Below are 21,253 nucleotides of genomic sequence, written 5' to 3'. Positions count from 1 at the left end.
TTTCCCAAAGTGTGTAGTGAAAACACAGCATGCGTTTCATGACGTCGTGATGGAGCATCCTGTCAGATAGGAAGTGTTCCATGGCCCATGTCAGAAGAGCAGTTTTGTTTGAAGCTATGTGATCCTTGCACACGGGTCACCTAAGGCCTTTTCTGCTTCTGACTGGCCAGACCACATCTGCTGTCACCAACTTACCACCCTGCATAGTTCTTTCATTAAGTCTTAAAGAGCTGAGAAATCAGGGAAATTACCGATAAATATAGAAGAGGGCAGGAAGACATTTTTATTGTTATTTTTAAATGCTTTATTGAGTTCATACCAACAGAGGAATATTTTATTTGTGAATTTAATATAAATGCCATGAAATATATGCAAAACTACACGAAACCTATGAACAAAACATTAACACTACTCAAGTTTAATTTTACCAATATCCTCTGGGTTCCATGGGAAGAATTTCAGCATAACATGATTATTTTCAGTTTGATGCAAAAAAATAGTGGCTGAGCTTCGACTATGTGCTCGGCACTGAAACTACAAGTGTGCAGAAGGCTGACGCCTGCCCTCTCTTTTCTCAAACTACACATGATAGAGTCCTTATAAACCTCTCTAATACGGATTGAAAACCCATATGTAATTTTATATTTTAATAACTCTCCAACCCAAAGTTAAGTAAAAGAGCTTTCTAAGTAACCTTATGTACCAGGTTTTATTATAGAAGAGAGAACTCGAGGGCCTAACGGCATTTCTAATAAGCATGTCACTAACTCCTGATGGGCTGAGACTTAGCCTCAGAATCCTTCTCAACACAGCACTCCAAGCAGTCACAACTGGACTTGGCATGTGAGCTGCCACCCCTCTTCTAAGGTTTTTCACTGAATATGTGAAATGCCATCACTTAGAGTGGCTACTATTGAACCTTTGCTAATATTCAACATTCATTCCACAAAGATGTATTGAGGAATATAATAGCTAATATAATAGTTAATGCTATGGACTGCTTGCAATGTGCCAGGCACTGCTCCAAGTGCTCTCCTTGCATTATTATTTAATTCTCATAAAAACCCAATGAGGGGGCTTCCCTGGTAGCGCAGTGGTTGAGAGTCTGCCTGCTGATGCAGGGGACACGGGTTCGTGCCCCGGTCCGGGAAGATCCCACATGCCGCGGAGCGGCTGGGCCCGTGAGCCATGGCCGCTGAGCCTGCGCGTCCGGAGCCTGTGCTCCGCAACGGGAGGGGCCACAACAGTGAGAGGCCCGCGTACCGAAAAAAAAAAAAAAAAAAATTGGTGCTTTAAATTAGCATGCTCTTCTGTTCCAGCCCTGTCATAGAATTCTCTCTCAGTAATCAAGACTGAAGAATAAGGCCTCAAAAGTGTACTGTTCGTATTGAACATGATAGTTGATGCTGGGTTTGAGGGCTAATGTCCAGACAGTGAAAGTTTAGCTGCAACATTCAAAATTGACCATAGTGAGGGGGAATGCTGGCTGGAAGGAGATCGTCCCTGAATACCCAGGGCCTGAACAAAGATCTTTGTCATGCTAAGGGAGAGAAGGTATATATTTCCATATTTGTTGGTGGCAGAGCTCTGAAAACAGAAACACTTTGCCTTTGTTTGTGGCTTTTGGGCCAGAGCTTAATTTATAGACTATCAAAGAAGGAATTATTCTGTAGGTTTCAGGGCAGGTGGAGAGCTCACCAAAGGATTATTTTATTATTTTGAGAGTCCTTGATAACACAGGAACTACGTTTTAAGAAAAATCTCATAAAACCAAAACTCAAGGACAACATCTGACATGCTATCATTTGACTTTTTCTCATAAATCATTTAATCCTAAGCATAACAAGATATTCTTCAACCCTACATAAATCTTTGATCATTCTAGTAATTTCCCAGATAAGTATTAGCTAGCTTATACAGTCTTTTCAAATCCCCAAACTGTTAAATGCATCAAAACATATTTAACTCCTAGTGGAACTAGGAGGAAAATGCCCAATTAATCATGTATTACAATTTGGTTGTTACCAACATAAAAAAAAAAAATCCTTTAACCCAGCCCTCAAACAACTTAAATCATATTCAATACGTGTAGACTCAGCAGGTCTTACATGTAAAGTATACTCATTGCCTCATTTATAGAAAAAAGAGATCCATGAACTATCTTCCTTCGAACAAGTTTCTCAGTATCTTGATCTTTTTGAATGTTTTCTAAAATAACTTGAATTAATTACCTTTGTTTTCTGGACTAGGATATCTGAAAAGATATAAAGAAGGTGGGAAGAAGTAGTCCAATGCAGAACATATTTTTTTGACATTATTTCTGCTGAGAATCCATGGGGTGCTAACCCATGCCTGAAGGCAGAGGGATGGGTTGGGTGACTCCTTGAAGTCCCTGGCAACTGAATATGTCCAGGATTATGATTATGATTATGTTTACTTATTAACATTTATACTGGCCCATTTTAGTTGATTAGCACAATGCAATTACTAAAAATCTGCAGCTAAAAGTTCTGGGAAACGTCTACATTGCTAGGAAAGTCTAGATATGATATCATTTCTGATTTTCAATAATTTCATTAAATAAACAAGCATATTACCTCCATGTTACCACTGTCTCTCAGCATAGTTTCCAACGTGATGAAGAACTCAGTCTAATTGCTTAAAGTGAGGGCAATAAGAGTTAGTCATCTTCAATTCTTTGCTAATCACTCATTAACCCCTCTCTGTCTATAAAACAAGAAAGATAGTATCTAAAAGTGAAGAAGCCATGGATGACCTGAACATGACTGCATGTTTGCTCTCTTCTTGTCTCTGATGGGTCTAGTCTTGTGGCCACAGCTTCTGGCCAGGGCCAGACTCAGTGGAGGCTGAGAGGGCAGAGACCTGTGAAGTGGACTGGAACAGGGGACCCTTAACCAAAGACCTCTCTGTGTTTTTGAAAGGCAGCCATTAGAGATTGATCCTTCTGAGGAAGACTTCATTCCTTGTTAAAACACAAATTCCTCTAAAATTTGAAATTGTTAAGTGTTATCAGCCACAAGTGAATGAATAAGGATTAATTTTCCACATCATTTCTTTAGAGCAGTGTGTCTCAAAGTATGGTCTGGTGACCCCTGGAAATCCCCAACATTCATTCAGGGGAGTGTCTATGAGGTCAAAACTCTTCTCATAGACATATAAATACATTGTTTACCTCGAGCAGGCTCATTCTCCCTCAAGTGTGCAGTGAAGTTTTCTAGAGGTTACATAGCATGTGATACTGAAACATCTCAGTGCAGAAGCAGATATGAGAACCCAGTTGTCTTCTATCAAGCTAGGTATTTAAAAAATAAATCGCAAAAATGTTAAACCATGCCACTCTTCTAATAATTTTTTTGTTTTGGATAATATTTTCATCAAAAGTATTTTGTTTGTGTTAATATTTAATAGGTTTTTATTATTTTTGTGTAAAATAATGAGCAAATATTTTGTATTTTTCTTAGTTTTAATTTCCAATGTGGCAAATATCAACAGATTTAACCCACATACACAAAAGTTCTTTGAGATCCTCAATGATTTTAAAGAGTACAAAGGGTATGTCAATTATATCTCAATAAAACTGGAAGAAAAATAAATAAGTGGTTATTAAAAAGGTGTGTAAAGGAATGCTGGGACCACAAATGTTAGCCATAGAGAGTGTCAAAGTGGAAGAGGACCTTAGAAAGTATCAGATTCTTTCACCCCATTTACACATTGAAAATTGAGTCCCAAAGAGTTAGGATGACTTACCTGATATTCTGGTTACCTATCGCTGTGCTATACACCACGCCAAAACTTAGTGTTTGAAAATACAATAATCATTCCTTTTTCTCTCCAATATGAAATTTGGACTGGGCTTGGAGGGATGACGTCTCTGCCCCACGTGATGTCTGGGGCTTCAGCTGGGGTGCAGAGACTGGGGCTCACTAGGCATCTCTCTCTCTCTCCCTGGTCTTCGTTAGTGGCTACTGGGGCTTCCTCACACAGTGAGCATTCCAAGAAGCTGGGGTGACAACAGCAAGGCTTCCTGTGACCTAGCCTCGGAAGCCCCATAGCTCCTACCACATTGTATTGGTTAAGCAAGTCACTGAGACCAGCCCAGATTCAAGGGGAGGAAAGTTAGACTCCATCTCTCAGCGGGAGGAACAGCAAAGACTTTTCGGCCATCTTTAACCTACCACACCTGAGGTCCTAGAAATACTATTAGAAGAACTAAAACTAGAATCCATCTCTCTTGAGTCTTTGTGCAGTATGGCAACGTTGACAGTGATGCATAGGAGGATGAAAAGAAAAGACCAAAGCGTGAGGGCACTGTGTGAATGAAGAACGTTTCAGGGTGGAGTCTAAGCAGTTATGTGAGCAGCATGTGCATTTGGGAGCCTGAAAGGGAGGCTGCTAAGGAGAACAGGGGTCATGGACTCTCTGGTACAGAAGAGAACTGAATTCTTTCTTATGATGGCTGACTCTCCTCAACGACTTCCCTGCTAGTTGTCTCTGTGTTTTTAATGGTCGGTTTGATTTGCAGGGCCACCTACTCTGCCTCTGGGAAGCTTTGATTATCACAACGCTTTCCCACAGAGCAGAAATCTGTTTCCCCCTAACTTCTACCCAGCGGTTCCAGTTGTATGCTTACATTGGCTTAGGGTCATATTGCGAAAGTCTTCTACATGCAGCTCTATAGCTACTGTAGCTCTTATAGTCCCTGTGAATGCTTTGATTCCAGGTTTCTGACTCTTCCTTATAAATTTAAAAATTCCCCTACCAGTCAGGACACTCTCCTCTAACCTACCCCAGTTTGCCAATTGCTCTTTCAAAGTATTCTCCAAGAGGGAGCTGAACAGCCCACTGTCGACAAGCACCGCCATCACACACTGTGCCGCCTGCCATTGTCCGTGCGCATTAATAATACGTGATGCACAGCGAAACGCCTATATTTTTTCATGTGTGCTTCTCCCAGGTGGCTGTGTGTGTCTGTGTGTGCTTGTTTTTGTTTTACTCAGCTGTGGAAATTTACATTTATCCCTAGAAAATTTTATCTCAATAAGTCCAACGTGACAGCATCTTTTTGGATCCAGACTCTTATCACTAAGACTACTCATTGTCTCATTTAGCTTCATATAATCTGCAGATTTGTTAAGTCTTTTTTCTATACTTTTATCTAAATCATTGATTAAAATGTTGAACTAGACAGAGCCCTGTGTCACTCCACTAGAGACCATTCTCTGTGCTGATGTCAATCTACTGATCAGCATCCTTTGGGTTCATTTGTTCACCTATAACTGTTGTTAATTCATCTAATCGTCCTATCGTTTAGTCCATATTTCTCCATCTTGTCCAAAATAATACCATGATAGGCCTGGACAAATGCCCTGCTGAAGTCCACATACATTATGTCCACTGCAATTGGCTGTTCTCTACATCCACTATCCCTGTCAGAGGAAATGAAGCAAATCCGACTCTTCTTCAAACACACCACGCACTTTGATGATTCCAGGGCTTTGCTCGTGTTCTTTTCTCTGTCCAGATTTTCTTCCGTTCCACCTCACCTGCCTGCCTATTTCCATTGCTCAGATATCACCTCCTTGCTGTAGCTTTATTCCTTAACTCCGGGCATAATTATTTCCCCAAAGCTCTTTATACACAGTACCATGTCCTAGTTGTCCAAACAACTAGGACAAGTTGTTTGTTTATGCCTATTCTCTTCTCTCTCATCTAGAATGAGCTATGTCTTATTTAATAAATGTATGATGACTTTAACTAGTCCCTGGTGTCTAGTGACCATCACTTCCTTTCCAAAATACTTGAATATCACTCATGCCAAAATCCAGTCTAAGACCTGCAATGTGGTCTCTAAATACCAATTCCCACTAAAAAGAACCAGGGCTCCTTGGAGAAATGGTTGATTCCAGGTCTAGGCAAAAAGTATAAAAGAGGAGCCCGGGCCATCTTGTACCAGCTACAAGGATGCTATCAAAGACAATTAGTGTCCTGTCAAAAGAACTGAGAAGCCAAATGGAAGAGGCTTCCACTGGTCACAGTTTGGATAATTTGAGCATAAATAAGAATAAATATTGCAATAAAAGAAAATACATAAAGTATATTTAGACCCATGAGTACATAACGCTGCAAAACAAAACAAAACACAAAAAATCCACTGATGGTCCTCGAAGGACACCAGGGAACAAACTCACTATTCTGAAAACTGGCACATAAAGAGAAAGATTTCAGCATTTTCCTTAACTTGTCATACCTTACCATATCTCAGATATCCAGTAATTGATAAGGGAAGGGTTTTTTTCTCTTTATAGAAGTATTCTAGCTAATAAAATAACAAAAATGATATAATTAGAATATTACCATTTGCATACCCTAAACGAATAAAATCATTTAATCTAGGCAATGCTAATCAATAACTCCTAAAATCATTAGGTAAAAAGCTCATGGGGAACTTTATAATGGATAGTTCCAGCTGATGATACCCCAACCTTGCAGATCAAACCTGACATCGTAAAGAGAGAGATAAGGATACGGTGCAAGAGGAAGTACACAGCACCACCTGTGAAGCATCCTCGTTGAAAAATCGAACCTGAACCTGATGAAGCCTCTAAATTCAACTCCCAGTTTACAGAAATGAAAAGGGTTAGGATTAAACAACGCCACGGGGAGGCTATCAGCCAAATCCAGAATGTGGGTAATTCCACAGCACCTATGACCCATTTTCCTTTAAAATAAATTGTGAGGAGGAAAAAAAGGGGAGGGGGGAGGACCTGAAGATCAGAAGAGACTTGGAGATGTGAAAACAAATGCAATGGGCAGGACTTGATTGGATTCCAATTCAAACAAAACAACTCAAAAAATACTTTTTTTGTGACACCATCAGGAAAATGGAACACCAGATATTAAGAAATTATAGTTGATACTTTTGGTGTGATGATGGCACTGTGATGATTTATTTTTAGGGGAAAACATTCCTTATCTTTTAGGGATAATACTGAAATATTTAAGGAGGAAATCATATGATGTCATAGAAGTGGCTCAAAACCACCAAGTCAGGGAGACAGTGGGAGTCAGAATGGCAGGGTGGAGGCGGGGTGGGGATGGAGAGACAAGGTTGGCCATGAGTGGGTAATTGTTGTGTCTGGATGAAGGTTCATGATGCTTTCTTTACATTGTTCTCTTTCCTTCATATGTGGGAAATTTTCATAATACTTTTAAAATTCATTCTAGCATTTTACCTGAATTTGTTGTTGAGTTCATCAGTCTGTCATCTTCAGAACCCATGTTCTTTCCTTTTCTGAAAGTTTACGGATTTGCCAGAAGAGCAGTCTTTTCGTTTCTCTTTCATCCTTCACGATTCCATGGAAACCACCAACCATCGTTTGGTGATCTCACTGGTGTGTTCTCTCTGGCCCCTGGGACAGAGACCTTGCAGAAGGCATTAAAGGGGGCAGGACCCTTCACAATCACCAATGGGGCTCTGGTCCCTGTCACTAGTGTTCACACTAATCCTTTCCATTCCGAAGCTTATTCTCTTTGACAGAAAAGACAATTAAAATTGGAGTTTTCTTTATAATTTGGTCTCAGCGTTAAAATAAAACCAGTCCCAAGTAATGAATTTATCTTTTTTTATCATCTAGTTCTAAAGATAAGAAGAAGACCCCTTTGTCCATCATTAGATATTTATTTTTTTAATAAAGCTGGACTTTGGCATTTTGACTCTATTCTTACAGGTCTCTGTTATCCTTGGAATTTACCTATTTCTGCCTTCCTTCTTTTCCGTAGAAAATAGCAGAGTAAGAAGAGGGTGGGCAAAACTTCTTTTACAGATACTATACAATGCTGGTGAGTATTGGAAGGCAGATACTATCATATTCTGCTCTGCAAATAGAAACCAGTGCCACCTTCCTGGAAGGCAGTTTTGCAACATGTGTCCAAAGCTTTTTAAACAGTGTATACTCTTTGATCCAGGAATTCCACTTTTAGGGTTTAATTCTAAGCAAGAATATCATGTAGATATGCACAGAGATTTAGCTAACAGGGTGTCCAGAGCCGTGCTTTTAATATAGTTTAATAATTAGAAGTAAACTAAATGTCCAACAGAACAGAGTCGACTAAATAAACTATGGTTTATCATGCAGTGTAATACCACATAGCCATAAAAGTGTGTTAGAAGAATATTTCATGAAATGGGAAGATGTTCATGACACATGATTTAGGGGGGAAAGGAGATTACAAAGCAGTGTGTAAAGAATGCTTCCCATTTAAAAAAATTATGTTTACACATGGAACAAAAAGACTGAAAAGTTATATTAAAAAGTTAAAGTATTGATATTTATCACTTTTTAAGGAATACATTCCATAACGTTTTCTATAATGGATACTAAGTACTTTGAAATAAGAAAAAAGTAATTTACAATAAAAATAGGAAGAGGGCACCCAGGGCCAGCTCTGACCACTATGCAGTGCTTCCTTTGTGGGGTGCGGTCTGCTCTGGCCTGACCATCCCCCAAGAACAGTCGTGAACCTCCCTTGAAGGGTTTTTGCTGTCCCCTCCTGGTGCGCAGAGAAGAGGGGGCAGAATCAATTACTCCCTCGGTTATAAGGGAGCTTCAGCAGCTGGTGCGAGGCTTCCTGCGCAATGGCTGCTAAATAAGGCGTCTGCCAGGAACACAGGCCTGGCCAAGGCAAGCCCGAGAAACCCCTTCTGGCTTCAGCTCAGTCTCCGGAAGGGCACGGTCTGGCTCCACCCTGGGGTTGTTTGCTGCTTTGTAGCTCACCTCTCAGCGGTTAGCACTGTTCATTCAAGAGGTTTCCCTGGGGTTTGGGTTAAAGCAGTTGGCCTCTGCTCTGTAGTCTCTTGTGTGACTCACTGTGCTGTTTTGTCCATTATTATGTCCCATTTCCCTGCTAGCAGCCTCCCTGCCTCTTCTTGAAAAATCTCTCTTCCTCCTCTTTTCCCCCCAAGTCCAATCTCAGATGGTGAAGGTTTAACACAAGCAACAGAGTTAGCAGTGAGCTTGTGATTGTAACCCTCAACTCAGAATTCTCTAGGCAGTAGTTGAACTTACCCCAGCAAACACGGGGGAGAGAGAGAGAGAGAGAGAGAGAGAGAGAGAGAGAGAGAGAGAGAAATGTTTTGTGTTTAAAAAGAAAATTAATATTCTCCATTATATCTAACTGGGGAAATACTACAAACATGCATCACTGTAAGCACTTTACTGTCTTCTGGCTCCTGAGGTCTAGGACACGTGGTGCCTGTCCCTGAGTACTGGATTACATTTGCTTCTAAATTCTGAATCAGCTGAAATTCACATTAAAATGCATGAAGCTGCAGCATATTACTGGCAAACTCCGCAAACTTCCTAAATAAAACAAAGTAATATAAACAAACAATAGGATCTTTTGAAAACCCAGAAAGAAGAATATGTTTTAGAAGTTTCAGGATTCTCAAGCATTTTTATATGTATTTCAAGGCTCAGCAGTTTAAGTTAGTGAATGACTCCAGAGCTCCTGACATGTCTCTCACTTGGCTCCCTGGGCTGACTCAGATATAAGATGGTGTTATGGACACGAGTTCTGTGTATGCCAGAGGCAGCATAGAGCCCTCAGCTGCCAGGAGCTAGGCAAGCTTTCCTTGTGGGTGGAGGATATGGACACCTACTAGGTGCAACGGGAGTCACACTGGGAGGCGCCCCCTAAAAGAGCTACCTCCACTTCTAGAATGCCTGTTATTCCACCATCCGTGATTCTTTCCTCTGTGATACTTGGCTCTTGGCATCTTCATTTGAAAATACTCCCAGAAGGGAAATACACACAAAATCCTAAGACCTTAATAAAAAGGATGAGGGATGCAGGACAATCACCCTCCTCTCTCCTGGTTTCCACGTCGTGCTCTTCCCTGAACTCCTTTCATTTCCCACTAAACACACTGCCCCTTGTGTTCTCTCTTTCATAGAGAAATACTCGAGGGGGAGGTTCTCAGGCAAAAGAACCAAACCAAACCAGAACAAAAACAGAATGTTAGGACTTAAAAGGACCACACAAATTCTTATCCCAATTCCTGAGGTAACTAAGGTCTTTCTCCGGATTGAGCAGTGACAGTCCAGCGTGCAGTCTCGACCCTGCAAACTCAGAGCCCGTGTTTTGCCACACTGCACCATGCGTGGGGGTCTCCACCTTCAGCCCACTGACTCCCACCTCCACTCAGAAACCTGCAGACCTCGGGTTTGCTCCATCTCAAAAGTTAGCTTATCAGACACTATCTGAACCACTTCTACTCTAAAGTGCTGATTTCTAGAATATAGTAGGTATTTGACAAATACGGGTTGAATGAGTGAATGAATGAATGGTTGACAGTACCACGAGCTACCAAACCCAGAGAAGTAAGTGTGCTAATGAGGATCTCTAGGCCCAAGTTACAGAAGTGAAGATCTTGCTAGCAGTTATGGGGGAGAGTTTTTGTTCTGAGGTGTCCTCTTGGACTCTCTGAGATCCTAGCACAGGGCAGAATAACGTCCTCTGCCTGCCCTAAGACTCCACTTCTGTAACCTCTCTTGAATTCCCTTACTTCTCTTTGTCCTACGTTGCTATTCTCTTGGCTTAGATACCCATCATTTCTTGCCTAGAGTAGGGCAACAGCCTCCTAATTTGTCTCCTGGCTCCCCTGCTCCCACATTCCCTCCCTCCCCCACAAATCATACTTCACTGCATCCCCAGTCCTGTAGGACCTGATTCCAGTCTATCTCTCTTATCTTCTCTCATCACGCCCTTCTTTGTGCACCCCTCCCCCATCTCTCCTGTTCTAACAGAAAACTGAAGTGAAATATCTCTAGATTCCCAAACACTCCATGCTCTCTCTGGCTTTGGAGTCTGACCAGCCCTGCTTCCTCTACCTGCAACTTCCTCCTGTTCCACACCACCACCATTTTCTTTGCTCCCTCCTATTCACCCTTTAGTAGGAGGATGAGTCACCTCCTAGGGGAGGATAGAGGATGCCGCCTCTTCCGGAATCCTTCTCTGATGCTCTAAGAAACTACATGTCCATTATGGGTCTTCTGGGACCTCTTCTGCAGGTCATCCTCACATAAGAACTCAGGCTGACAAAGCAGCCACATCTGGAGCTCTGTCAGCTACTATTAAACAGGGCAAAAGGGAGAGGGTAGAGACTTGGACACCAGCCCTTAAGGCTCACCTGGAAGTCACACTTTAAACTTGCATTCAGTCTTCATTGGTCAAAGTCACATGGCCATATCTAACTTCTAGGGGACAGGGAAGTCAAGTCCTACTGTGTGCCCAGAAATGGGGAGAACTGGAAGTATTTGTTCATCAGTGCTAGCAACTTAAACATTCAAGGAAGTTAAAGCCCAGCAAATCCCCAATGGATTTGGTGACCTTAATGAGAAATGTTTAATTTGTGTGAGGGTGGTGGAAGCCATATTACAGGAGGCTATGGAGCGATTGAGAAGTAAAGAAATAGAGACAATGAGAAGAGACAACTCCTTCAAGATGTTTGGCGGTCAAGGGGAGAAGGGAGATAAGTGGTGGGGTGGGGGAGTGTAGCCAAGGAAGAAAGTGGTGTTCATTGTTTGGTTATTAGTAGGAGTGTAGTTTTTTTTTTTTTTTTTTTTTTTTTTTTTGCGGTATGCAGGCCTCTCACTGTTGTGGCCTCTCCCGCTGCGGAGCACAGGCTCCGGGAAGCGCAGGCTCAGCGGCCATGGCTCACGGGCCCAGCCGCTCCGCGGCATGTGGGATCTTCCCAGACCGGGGCACGAACTCCTGTCCCCTGCATCGGCAGGCGGACTCTCAACCACTGCGCCACCAGGGAAGCCCCAGTAGGAGTGTAGTTTGAGCATGGTTAGATGACAACAGGATACATCCAGATGAGCATGAGAGTGTGAAGATCCATGAAAGGAAGAACTGGGTAAGGTCCTGAGCCAGTGGAAGACATTGGACTCCAAAGCACCGTGGAGGGATTGGCTTTGGAATAGGCTTTCCTCCTGCACGCAGCAGGGACAAGAAAGGAGCAAGTGGCTGCAGATGTCAACTGGTTACGGATTGGGAAGTAGAAAGTTGAGGGAATCTTGTCCAGCGGTTTCCACTGTGAAATTCATTTATATAAAGCTATCATAATCTGTTCCGCTTGGAGAAATTTAGGAGGTCATTATGGTGGGAGGAGGGATGCCCCTTTGTATCGCTGTGGTTTACTACTAGCACAATGGTTGGGAGGGTGTTGAACATTCTCTTTCTATACCATCCTCCTCTTCTAACTGAGCCTTATTTCAGGCATGGAGGTTTTAACTGCCAAATACAATCCTCTAAGCCCAGTAAGAAGTGGCTCATTCTTAGTTGTTGGCAGTAGGAGTTTTAACATAGCTATGAAATAAAAATCTGTTTCTGTCCAAACTCATCTCAAAACATTCTGTGCTATTATCCACCCAAGAGGCTTTGTCTTTACCTTCTTCCTGTCTTCAACCTGAAAATGATTTCTCAACCCCTACGATACTGACACAGGTCAAGACATTCTCAGCCGAGAAGGACGATCTTACCTGACTCTATTCTTTGGAGCATGAAAAGATGCCTTTAAGGTTTCAGGACCTGCTACGTTTGGACGTTGCTACTCCAGTTATTCTGGCAGCTGCTGGGCCAGAAACTCATGATCCTCTCTGCAAGTGCTCTTCTGCGAGCTTGGTCAGGGCTCGTGATTATTTTTTTCCCTCCTTTTTCAAATAGATTTTTTGGGGGGGTTCAGAGAGGCCTCCCTGCTTAATTTAATTTTGTCTCTCCTTTCTTTGTTGCAAGCAGATGTCACTTTTACATCTGTGACTCCGATCAAATACCCCATGTCTCCTCCACCACCAGCCCAGCAGATGTTACTACTATTAGCTAAACTCCAGCAAAAAAGGTAACAGGCAGTCGCTTCTGCTAATCATAGCATGCGGGAGGTGTGGAGGAGAGGAGAGGAGCAGCGCTGGCCTCTTCCATGATGATGTCCTTTAAAGGGTGGATACTGGGGATCTGTACCCCACCGCCTATTTAGAGAATAGCACTTACACATGGAGTGCCTCCGAAGTTCATTCAAATACAGAGACACCATCTATGACTTACTCATCAAGCTTTAACCCAAACTCACACAGCTCACCCAGGGCAAGTGCCTTTTAAAGTGACATGACCCTGAACACACAATATTTACATATGGGAGTAAAGCACCACCTTAATCATGCATAAATGCTGTGCATGATGTAAGACAAAACATAGAATTCATTTGTATACATACATGCTTTCTGGTGAATTCCTAAAAGATGGAAGTTTTCTGCCTGGTTGCCTTATTTTCTCCCATCTGATGTCCTGGAACATGCTCTATGATTCGTCCACCCTCTTCCACATGCATTATAAATATACAATAGAAAAGACGTTGTCCATACACCATCTAAATCGCAAAGCCAAGTACTTAGTATGCAACTCAAGGAGACTCTACCAACATCATTATCATCATCATCACCATCATCATCAACATCATAATCGTCATCATCATCACAGTACTGGTGGCTAACATTCAGTGGATTCTTTCCAGGTGCCAAGCACTGTGTTAATCGCTTTGCATATGCTATTGTTTATTAGTTAATAATTGTCTCACGGTGCCAGAAATACAAAGAGTTTCTATTATGAAACATGTGTATTAAAATATGGAAAATATGTTAAAATTCTAAAATGCTAGGAGAATGTCTATATCAGTGGATCTTCACACTTGGGGATGCTGTGGCTGGTTTCCTTTTATGTTCTGGGGAAGTAAATCCTGTCTATGTTATTTTCTTAGTGCAGGTGAGTGGGAAAGACTGCTGCCTGCAGCAATCTTTTGGAGAAACCCAAGGACACATTTATTTTTTAATTCTCTGGTTGAGAGAACTGTTGGTTCTGAGTTGAGCCTCTGGTGGACAGTGGCTTTACTGTGCTGGGATAATTTGGACGCAGCATTAAATAAAGCAATCAAAAAGAAAATTCCTCTGAAACTCTCACTGGTATTTAATATTTTATTCATTCCCATGTTATTGTGCTTTGCCTGTGGTAAAACAGCCTCCAAGGAGTGAGGCATTAGGAGGCTGACAAGCGTTTTCCCATGAATTGCTACTACAATACAATGGCATTTTGTTTGCTGTTTTGTTTCCTTGTCTTCTAACATTCTTTCTGACTTTCAAGGAAAAAAAGAAGAAGAAAAAGAAACCCTCCTATGAATGGCAAAGAAAAGGAAAGAAAAGTTTCTTTTAAACTTTCAACCTTTTTCATTTGGTACTTGGTAGCATGTAAACATTTTTTTTCTCATGGTATATATGCTGGTAGTCTCTTCCCTTTTTTGTGCTCTAAATGGCCTCCCCCCCCCTTTTTACCACATAGCATTGCCTTTCCATTATTGATTCAGAAAATCAGCAGGGGGAAAAAAATCAACCGTGTACACATATTAAGAAAGAGAAGTCACAGGAAGATAGATCAAACCATCCATCTATCCATGTGGCCATTTATCTATCAATCCATCTCGCTACCCACCGCCTCTATTAAAATAAATAGCGGGCACTGTACACATTGCTGGTTGGCTGAAGTTGTGATCTGGACAAAAGGTCTGTTTGGGAAAAGGATGCTGAAGCTCTAATTCTATTTGTGCCGGTTGAAAATCACGAGGGGTTTTTCTACACTTCACTTTTATTAGATTATTTCTTATAGATGGTTTCTTTTTTCCTCCCAGACGCGTGGTGGAGGCTGCTGAAGCAGTTGGTCTATAGTTGGAATAATTAAATTAACCATTTGGTACAACTTTTAGGGGAGAGCTCGCGTGTAGAAAGCACAACTCGGAACAAAACAGGGCGCTGGGGCTGGGGCTCCGGCCTGGCCCAGCCCCTCACGCCTTTCATCTTCGGGTCAGAATCAGGATCACGGGGCACAAAAGACCCGCACAGGGGACGATGGGCCAGGGGTGATGGGGGGGGTGGGGCGAAGAGAGGGACAGTAACACGGAACAAACTAAACCTACAAGGCCTACAAAGGCGAAAATGAAGTCAAGCGCATTCGTTCATCGGACCGTGCGGTGCCGGTGCCGAAAGGTCTCCTGGTACAAAGAGAAGGAGGCGCACAGCATCCTGAGCCAGAGAGGCCAGGCACCAGGGGGCGCCTGCAGACAGGCCGGGGCCGGGCCCGGCACCTGGGAGAGGGTGGGCGCGGTGGGTCGGAGGAGGCTGGGATTCGAGGCCGGTGGGAGCCTCGGACCTCAGGGCGGGGAGAGACCCGGCGCCGGGCGGGCCCGGGGGCAGCGGAGAGCGCGAGCCGGTGCCCTGCACTGGCAGCTGCTGGGCCTGCCCCTCGGCGGCTCCCCCGGGCGCCCCCGCGGCCTCGCACTTTCCTCGCCCTCGCCCCTTGGCGGGCTCCTCCCCCCGGTCCTCGTCTTCTCCAGGAGTTCACCTGGACGCCTCTTCAACACCCAGCTCCCCTGAGCTGCACACCTCACTCCCCACGACAACCTCCCCTGCGCACAGGAACTGCCTCCAGGCACCGACTAAACCCCAAAGTTCTACATCTTCACCGAAGACTCATCCTCAAAAGAGGCCGAAATAAACCCCGCTCCTCCCAGCTCCCCGCACACTCCAGGTTCGCGGTTCGCCTCCGCCCCAATGGGGTCTGGGGACTGTCTGCAAATTAGGACCCGAAGGGGGATTGGCCGGCACTCATTTCGGGTGTAGGGCCGGCCCCGGGCTCGGTGCAGCGGCGCGGGGCGCGTGCGCTCTATACCCAGTTGAGACACAACCCCGGGTGCGCCCAGGCGCGGGCGCCAAGAGCGGTGTGAGCCTGGTTATTGGCAGGCGTGGGCCTTGGAGCCAAAATGCATCCCCTCCAGGACACCTCATGTCTTTCTCTTCTCCGCAGAAGCGCTTAAACCCCATATAAGCGGGAGGAGCGGGCTAGCGGGGTGCCACGCAGGCCTGTGCTCCCAGCATCCACATCCCCCGAGTGTGCGCCTGGGGCGGCGGTGTCGCGTTGGGAGAGCCAGGAAGCTCCCCTGAAAAGTCCAAGAGAAACCTGGACAATTGCAGCCTTGTGCTTGACAACCTATCCCCCACCTCCCAGGGCGGGGGGGCGGGGGGGGGGGTAAGTCAGGGTGGGGAAAGTCTATGTGCAGCGTCCGAAGGGGCACAGCCGCCTCCCGATCCAAAGGCAGATTCATATTCATGAGAGCGGGATAAATAAAGACAAATCCCCACAGTAATAACACTTGGATTCGCATCCGTCTTTGCTGGCCTTTAGGTTTAGGGGACTGAAGACAGATGTTTGCATCTCTTTTCTCCTCTTGTCTGGTGACCATAAAGAAGAACCATTTAGAGCGCTGCAATTTGTTTCCCGCCGCAGTACAACCTTGTACACATTTATTTTCATTTCACCCCGTGCACAAAAAAGTGCACAGTGGTCACCAAGGGCCCTTCTTTATCAAATACGCATTGTACAACATACAACTGCAATAAAACTATCAGCCCTCCCCATAAAACTATCACCAAGCTCCTCGGTGGGTCCCACCGCCTGCACTCCCGACTTCAGTGCTTCCTCATGTCCAGAGGACGAGCCATCACCTGAAATCAGCCTGAAACTCACCCAGCGGAGAAGCACGAGGTTGGGGGGCCGCTGTCCCTCTTTAATCCATTACGGCGTCCGCTGCAGTTTAGTGCGCAATAAAACACGGTGGCAGTGGAGAGCGGGCGCCCATCCACTCCCCGGCACTAGCATCGAATTAAACCACTTAGTTTGGCAAACACTGAACGCCTAAATGCCCCTATAAAGACTTTATGAGTTTGTTACTTTAATTACTGACTTGTTACAGAGCACATAAAGGGGGTAATGAATGCAATAAAACTAATTATGTGCACATTTAATTCATATAAAATATCCAGGGTTTGTTTACACCACACGGCGATTCAACTAAGCATTCCTCCTCTTGTCCACCGAGAGGAAGGATTTAATGAAATAGTTTCCCTTATTCTGCTACAGCCTAACGAACCAAATGAAAATTACCCTCCGCTTAAATCATGGGGCCACCGAGGTCCACAAATCACAGCTCGTTTCTTTGTCTGTGCCTCGCTGCCAGCACCCAAGAGCCTGGGGTGTTGGACAAGAAAAGTCCCCGACCTGGAGCCTGGGCATTTAAAGAGCAAGGATTTCGTTCACTGCAGTCAGCAAACCTAAAGGGCAAGCAGACAGCAATCCTCTTTTGAAGGTTCAGGTCTTTGGAGAATTGTGGATACCTGAAAAACTGGAGGCGGAAAAAAAAAAAAGAAAAAGAAAGGAGAGCACCCGAGAGGAATGGAAGAGGAGGCACATTTGGGGACACTTCATGCCCGCTTGCCGGTTAAACAGAGTAATTAAAAGCAACAGCCACACAAACCAACAAAATGCAAACCTCACGCTAATGGAGAAAAACCCAGAACTGAGCGCAAAGAAGCCATTGGTTGAGAGTCCAGATGTTTTATATTCAAGAGCTTTACCTGGATGTTCTTTTATTTTTTAAATGGCTGGGTAAGCGGGGTCTCTAGAAAAGCACATTAAGGCAAGACAAGAAATGCAATTTATAAGATGCTTTTTTTAAAAAAAAAAAAAAACCCTCTACCAGGTGTATTTTAAAGAAATCCACTTATCGTTCACATACTTGGCCCACTTACTCTATGTTACAGGGCGCCTGAGTCTTGCCAATGTCCTAGTGCTTTATAACATTTCATGCACTTCAGGGGGTAGGCTTGTTGTTAAATTGAGCGTGTAACGCTCTTACAAAACAGGTTTTCTATGACATCAAGGTTTGTTCTCCCTAACTGAGAAAAAGAGAGAGAAAGAGAGAGAGAGAGAGAGAGAGAGAAGAAGGGGGAAAACACACACACTATCTCAATTTATGCCTAAGGTATATGATCAGTTAAAAAGGCTTAAAAGCTCAGGGAAATTGGATCAGGGAGAATCGTCACCCAACTTTCATTATTTCCAAGTAGTGTGATTGAATTAAAGGGCAGGGAGCTGGTTAGAAGGGAGGATCAGGGGCTCAGTGCGTAATGGTGTGGTATTAAATTCTAATTAGAGATGCAGGAATCAATGATAGGGAGGTTGGACAGCTCAGTTCCCCAGTGCCAGCCCAATAGACGGATGAGTTATTGTCATGTAAAAAGCGCCAGCAATAAGACCAACCGCTTTGCTATTGTCCAAGTGGAAAGAGCCAAGTTTATTATGAGGACTATATGCTCTAGAGACCTCAGACAAGGCATCTCATAGGAGGCTTTTTCATAAAACTAGGCTCTGCTGGTAGTAAGGAGGCCAGTTTGGAGGCAGGCGTTGAGCTGTGCACATCTCCCCACTCCAGCCACCTTCTCCATCCTCATCTTTTATTTCATTTTTCCACTTGGCTGAGCCATCCAGAGCCTTTTCAATGTATAAAATGGAATATTCTTACCTCAATTCCTCTGCCTACGAGTCCTGTATGGCCGGGATGGACACCTCGAGCCTGGCTTCAGCCTATGCTGACTTCAGTTCCTGCAGCCAGGCCAGTGGCTTCCAGTATAACCCGATAAGGACCACTTTTGGGGCCACGTCCGGCTGCCCGTCCCTCACGCCAGGATCCTGCAGCCTCGGCACCCTCAGGGACCACCAGAGCAGTCCGTACGCCGCAGGTAAGGACCGCCAGCTTTCTCAGCTGAGGAAGCCGCCTTTCCGCTCGTATATAGGAAGCCTTGATTGCATTTGAAAATGGAAATGTGTTTAGTATTTACCAAACGAAATTTGCTTACACAAATGAAAGAATTTATCACGTTAGAAGCGATTGCAGGGAGGGGTAATTCACTTACAGGGTTACACTATCCTAGTCACACCCGAACCGCCAACAAAATTATCTTAAGCTGCCAAAATGATAGGCATAATTTATTTACTTTGCGATGAGACGTAAAGCTTAGAAAATAATTAAATAACAAAGAGTAAAGCTCATTACTGGCAGTGTCTCTTTTTTTAAGATCCGACAGCGGCTCACACCTCTTTGGCGGGTCATTTTTCTGATTCTTTCTTTCTTTTCTTTTCTTTTCTTTTCTTTTTGCAGCGCTATCCCCCAACTTTTGGGCCGGGTCAACTTTTGAGAAATAAAAAGTTTCAACTGTGGGAGGGTTTGCTAACTTCATCCCTGGCTTCCTGATATTCCGACTGAGGTTTTCGGAACCTTTTCCTCTCTCGTTCTTCCTCATCAAAGCATTCCCGTGTCCCCGGCCTTCAGCCGTCTCCAGCGCGCTATTTCAACCCATCCAAAGGCGCTTGTGCCCGGAGGGACCCCACCACAGCCCGAAGTCTGCGCCCCTGTTTCCGTGTATAGCTAATTTGCTCGGGGTTTTCTCGCCAGCTCCTCGCGGCCACTCTCCCGCGCCGGTGTCGGCGGCGGCGGCTCCAGCACCACCTGACCTCTGGAGTCCCCACATTCCGGCTCTGCGGCTCGCGCGCTCCAGACCATTTTGCTCATACTCTGTCCCCTCTGTTGTCTTCCAGTTCCTTACAAGCTCTTCACGGATCACGGCGGCCTCAACGAGAAGCGCAAGCAGCGGCGCATCCGCACCACTTTCACTAGTGCGCAGCTGAAAGAGCTGGAGAGGGTCTTCGCGGAGACGCACTACCCCGACATCTACACCCGGGAGGAGCTGGCCCTGAAGATCGACCTCACCGAGGCGCGAGTCCAGGTACGCGCGCCCGGAAGCCGATCCGGCTTTGCAGCATCGCGCGGGGCAGGGGTGCAGTGCGGGTGATTCTACTGAAGGTCCGAGCTCTCCGGCCTCTCCTGAGAGGCCAGGTCCGGAGGGGCCGTGCGCGCGAGGAAGGGTTAGGAAGCGCGTTCTTGGCTATAAATTCGCAGCTGCAAAGTGCTCCCACCCCAGCTAGCACCGCAGAGGCATTCAGGGGCCATGGGAGAGCCATTTCGGGGACAAGGAGTGCCCTGGGGGAGGAGTGCAGACTTTGCCTCCGTAGTATAAGTAGTTTTGCCAAATCCCTCCTAACTCAAGAGCTTTTAACTCGGAGCTAATGGCGTAGAGGTACAGGTGCATTTTCCCGGGAACTGTGACTTGCAGCAGATTTGCAAAGGGTCTGGGATTCTATGTAGGTCAAGATCCGCGCGGTACTCTAACCTTTTAGGGACACAGGTGCGCTCAAGAGCTGGCCGTGACGGCTCTGCCCGTGAGCCCCCCAATGGAGGGGCGGTACGCACCAACGCTAGCTCTTCCAGGCCCAAAGGCCAAGATGGGCAGTAGGTCCCAAGCCCAGAGCACCCCCACCCCCCCACCCCGCCTTCTGTCTACCACTCAGAGTTTAACTTGAGACCTGAGGCCTAGAGGCGACGGCGAGTTTGGAGTGGCTCAGGAAGTAGACTGAGCAAAGGTCCGTCCAAATAAGGGCTTCCATTTTAGGGCCTTTCTGGGAGCTGCAGCCTTTTCACCTCTCCTGCAAGCCACCATTTCCGGGACATGCTCAAGTCGCCCTAAGAAAGTTTCTCAAAAGATGCACCAGCCACAGGCGCGGGAGTATCCGCGGCCCGTGGAGTTTAAAACAAGCTGAAATGGAACGTGGGCCGCCCTAACCGCTTTTCTCTCCCGTTTGCTTCTTTCTCTTGCTGCTTCGCCGCCTCTCTTCTCCTCTCGGGCCAGGTGTGGTTCCAGAACCGCCGCGCCAAGTTCCGCAAGCAGGAGCGCGCGGCCGCGGCTGCAGCGGCCGCGGCCAAGAACGGCTCTTCGGGAAAGAAGTCCGACTCCTCCCGGGACGACGAGAGCAAAGAGGCCAAGAGCACCGATCCGGACAGCACTGGGGGCCCGGGCCCCAACCCCAACCCCACTCCCAGCTGCGGGGCGACTGGCGGCGGCGGCGGCGGCGGGCCCAGCCCCGCAGGAGCCCCAGGGGCGGCGGGGCCGGGGGGGCCGGGAGGCGAACCCGGCAAGAGCGGCGCTGCGGCGGCGGCGGCGGCGGCTGCAGCGGCGGCAGCGGCGGCGGCGGCGGCGGCGGCCGGAGGCCTGGCTGCGGCCGGGGGCCCTGGACAAGGCTGGGCTCCCGGCCCCGGGCCCATCACCTCCATTCCGGATTCGCTCGGGGGCCCGTTCGCCAGCGTCCTATCTTCGCTCCAAAGACCCAACGGTGCCAAAGCCGCCTTAGTGAAGAGCAGTATGTTCTGATCTGGGATCCTGCGGCGGCGGCGGCGGCGGCAGCG

At 45.9% G+C, this 21,253-nt stretch overlaps 1 protein-coding gene across 1 annotated transcript; it reads left to right on the top strand.

The window, feature by feature from the left end:
• Positions 1–18,454: 18,454 nt before the first annotated feature.
• On the top strand, positions 18,455–21,218 carry PHOX2B (paired like homeobox 2B; the record flags this gene model as incomplete). The annotated part of the gene is made up of 3 exons (XM_082838188.1): positions 18,455–18,695; positions 19,552–19,739; positions 20,700–21,218. 3 exons carry the CDS (start codon positions 18,455–18,457, stop codon positions 21,216–21,218), a joined length of 948 nt encoding a protein of 315 aa, XP_082694314.1.
• Positions 21,219–21,253: the final 35 nt, after the last annotated feature.

This window comes from Leucopleurus acutus (genome assembly GCF_964270905.1).
Source record: "Leucopleurus acutus genome assembly, chromosome: 4".
NCBI lineage: Eukaryota > Metazoa > Chordata > Mammalia > Artiodactyla > Delphinidae > Leucopleurus > Leucopleurus acutus.
Note: the sequence above shows the minus strand (reverse complement) of the source record. Positions and strands in the feature narration are given on the sequence as shown.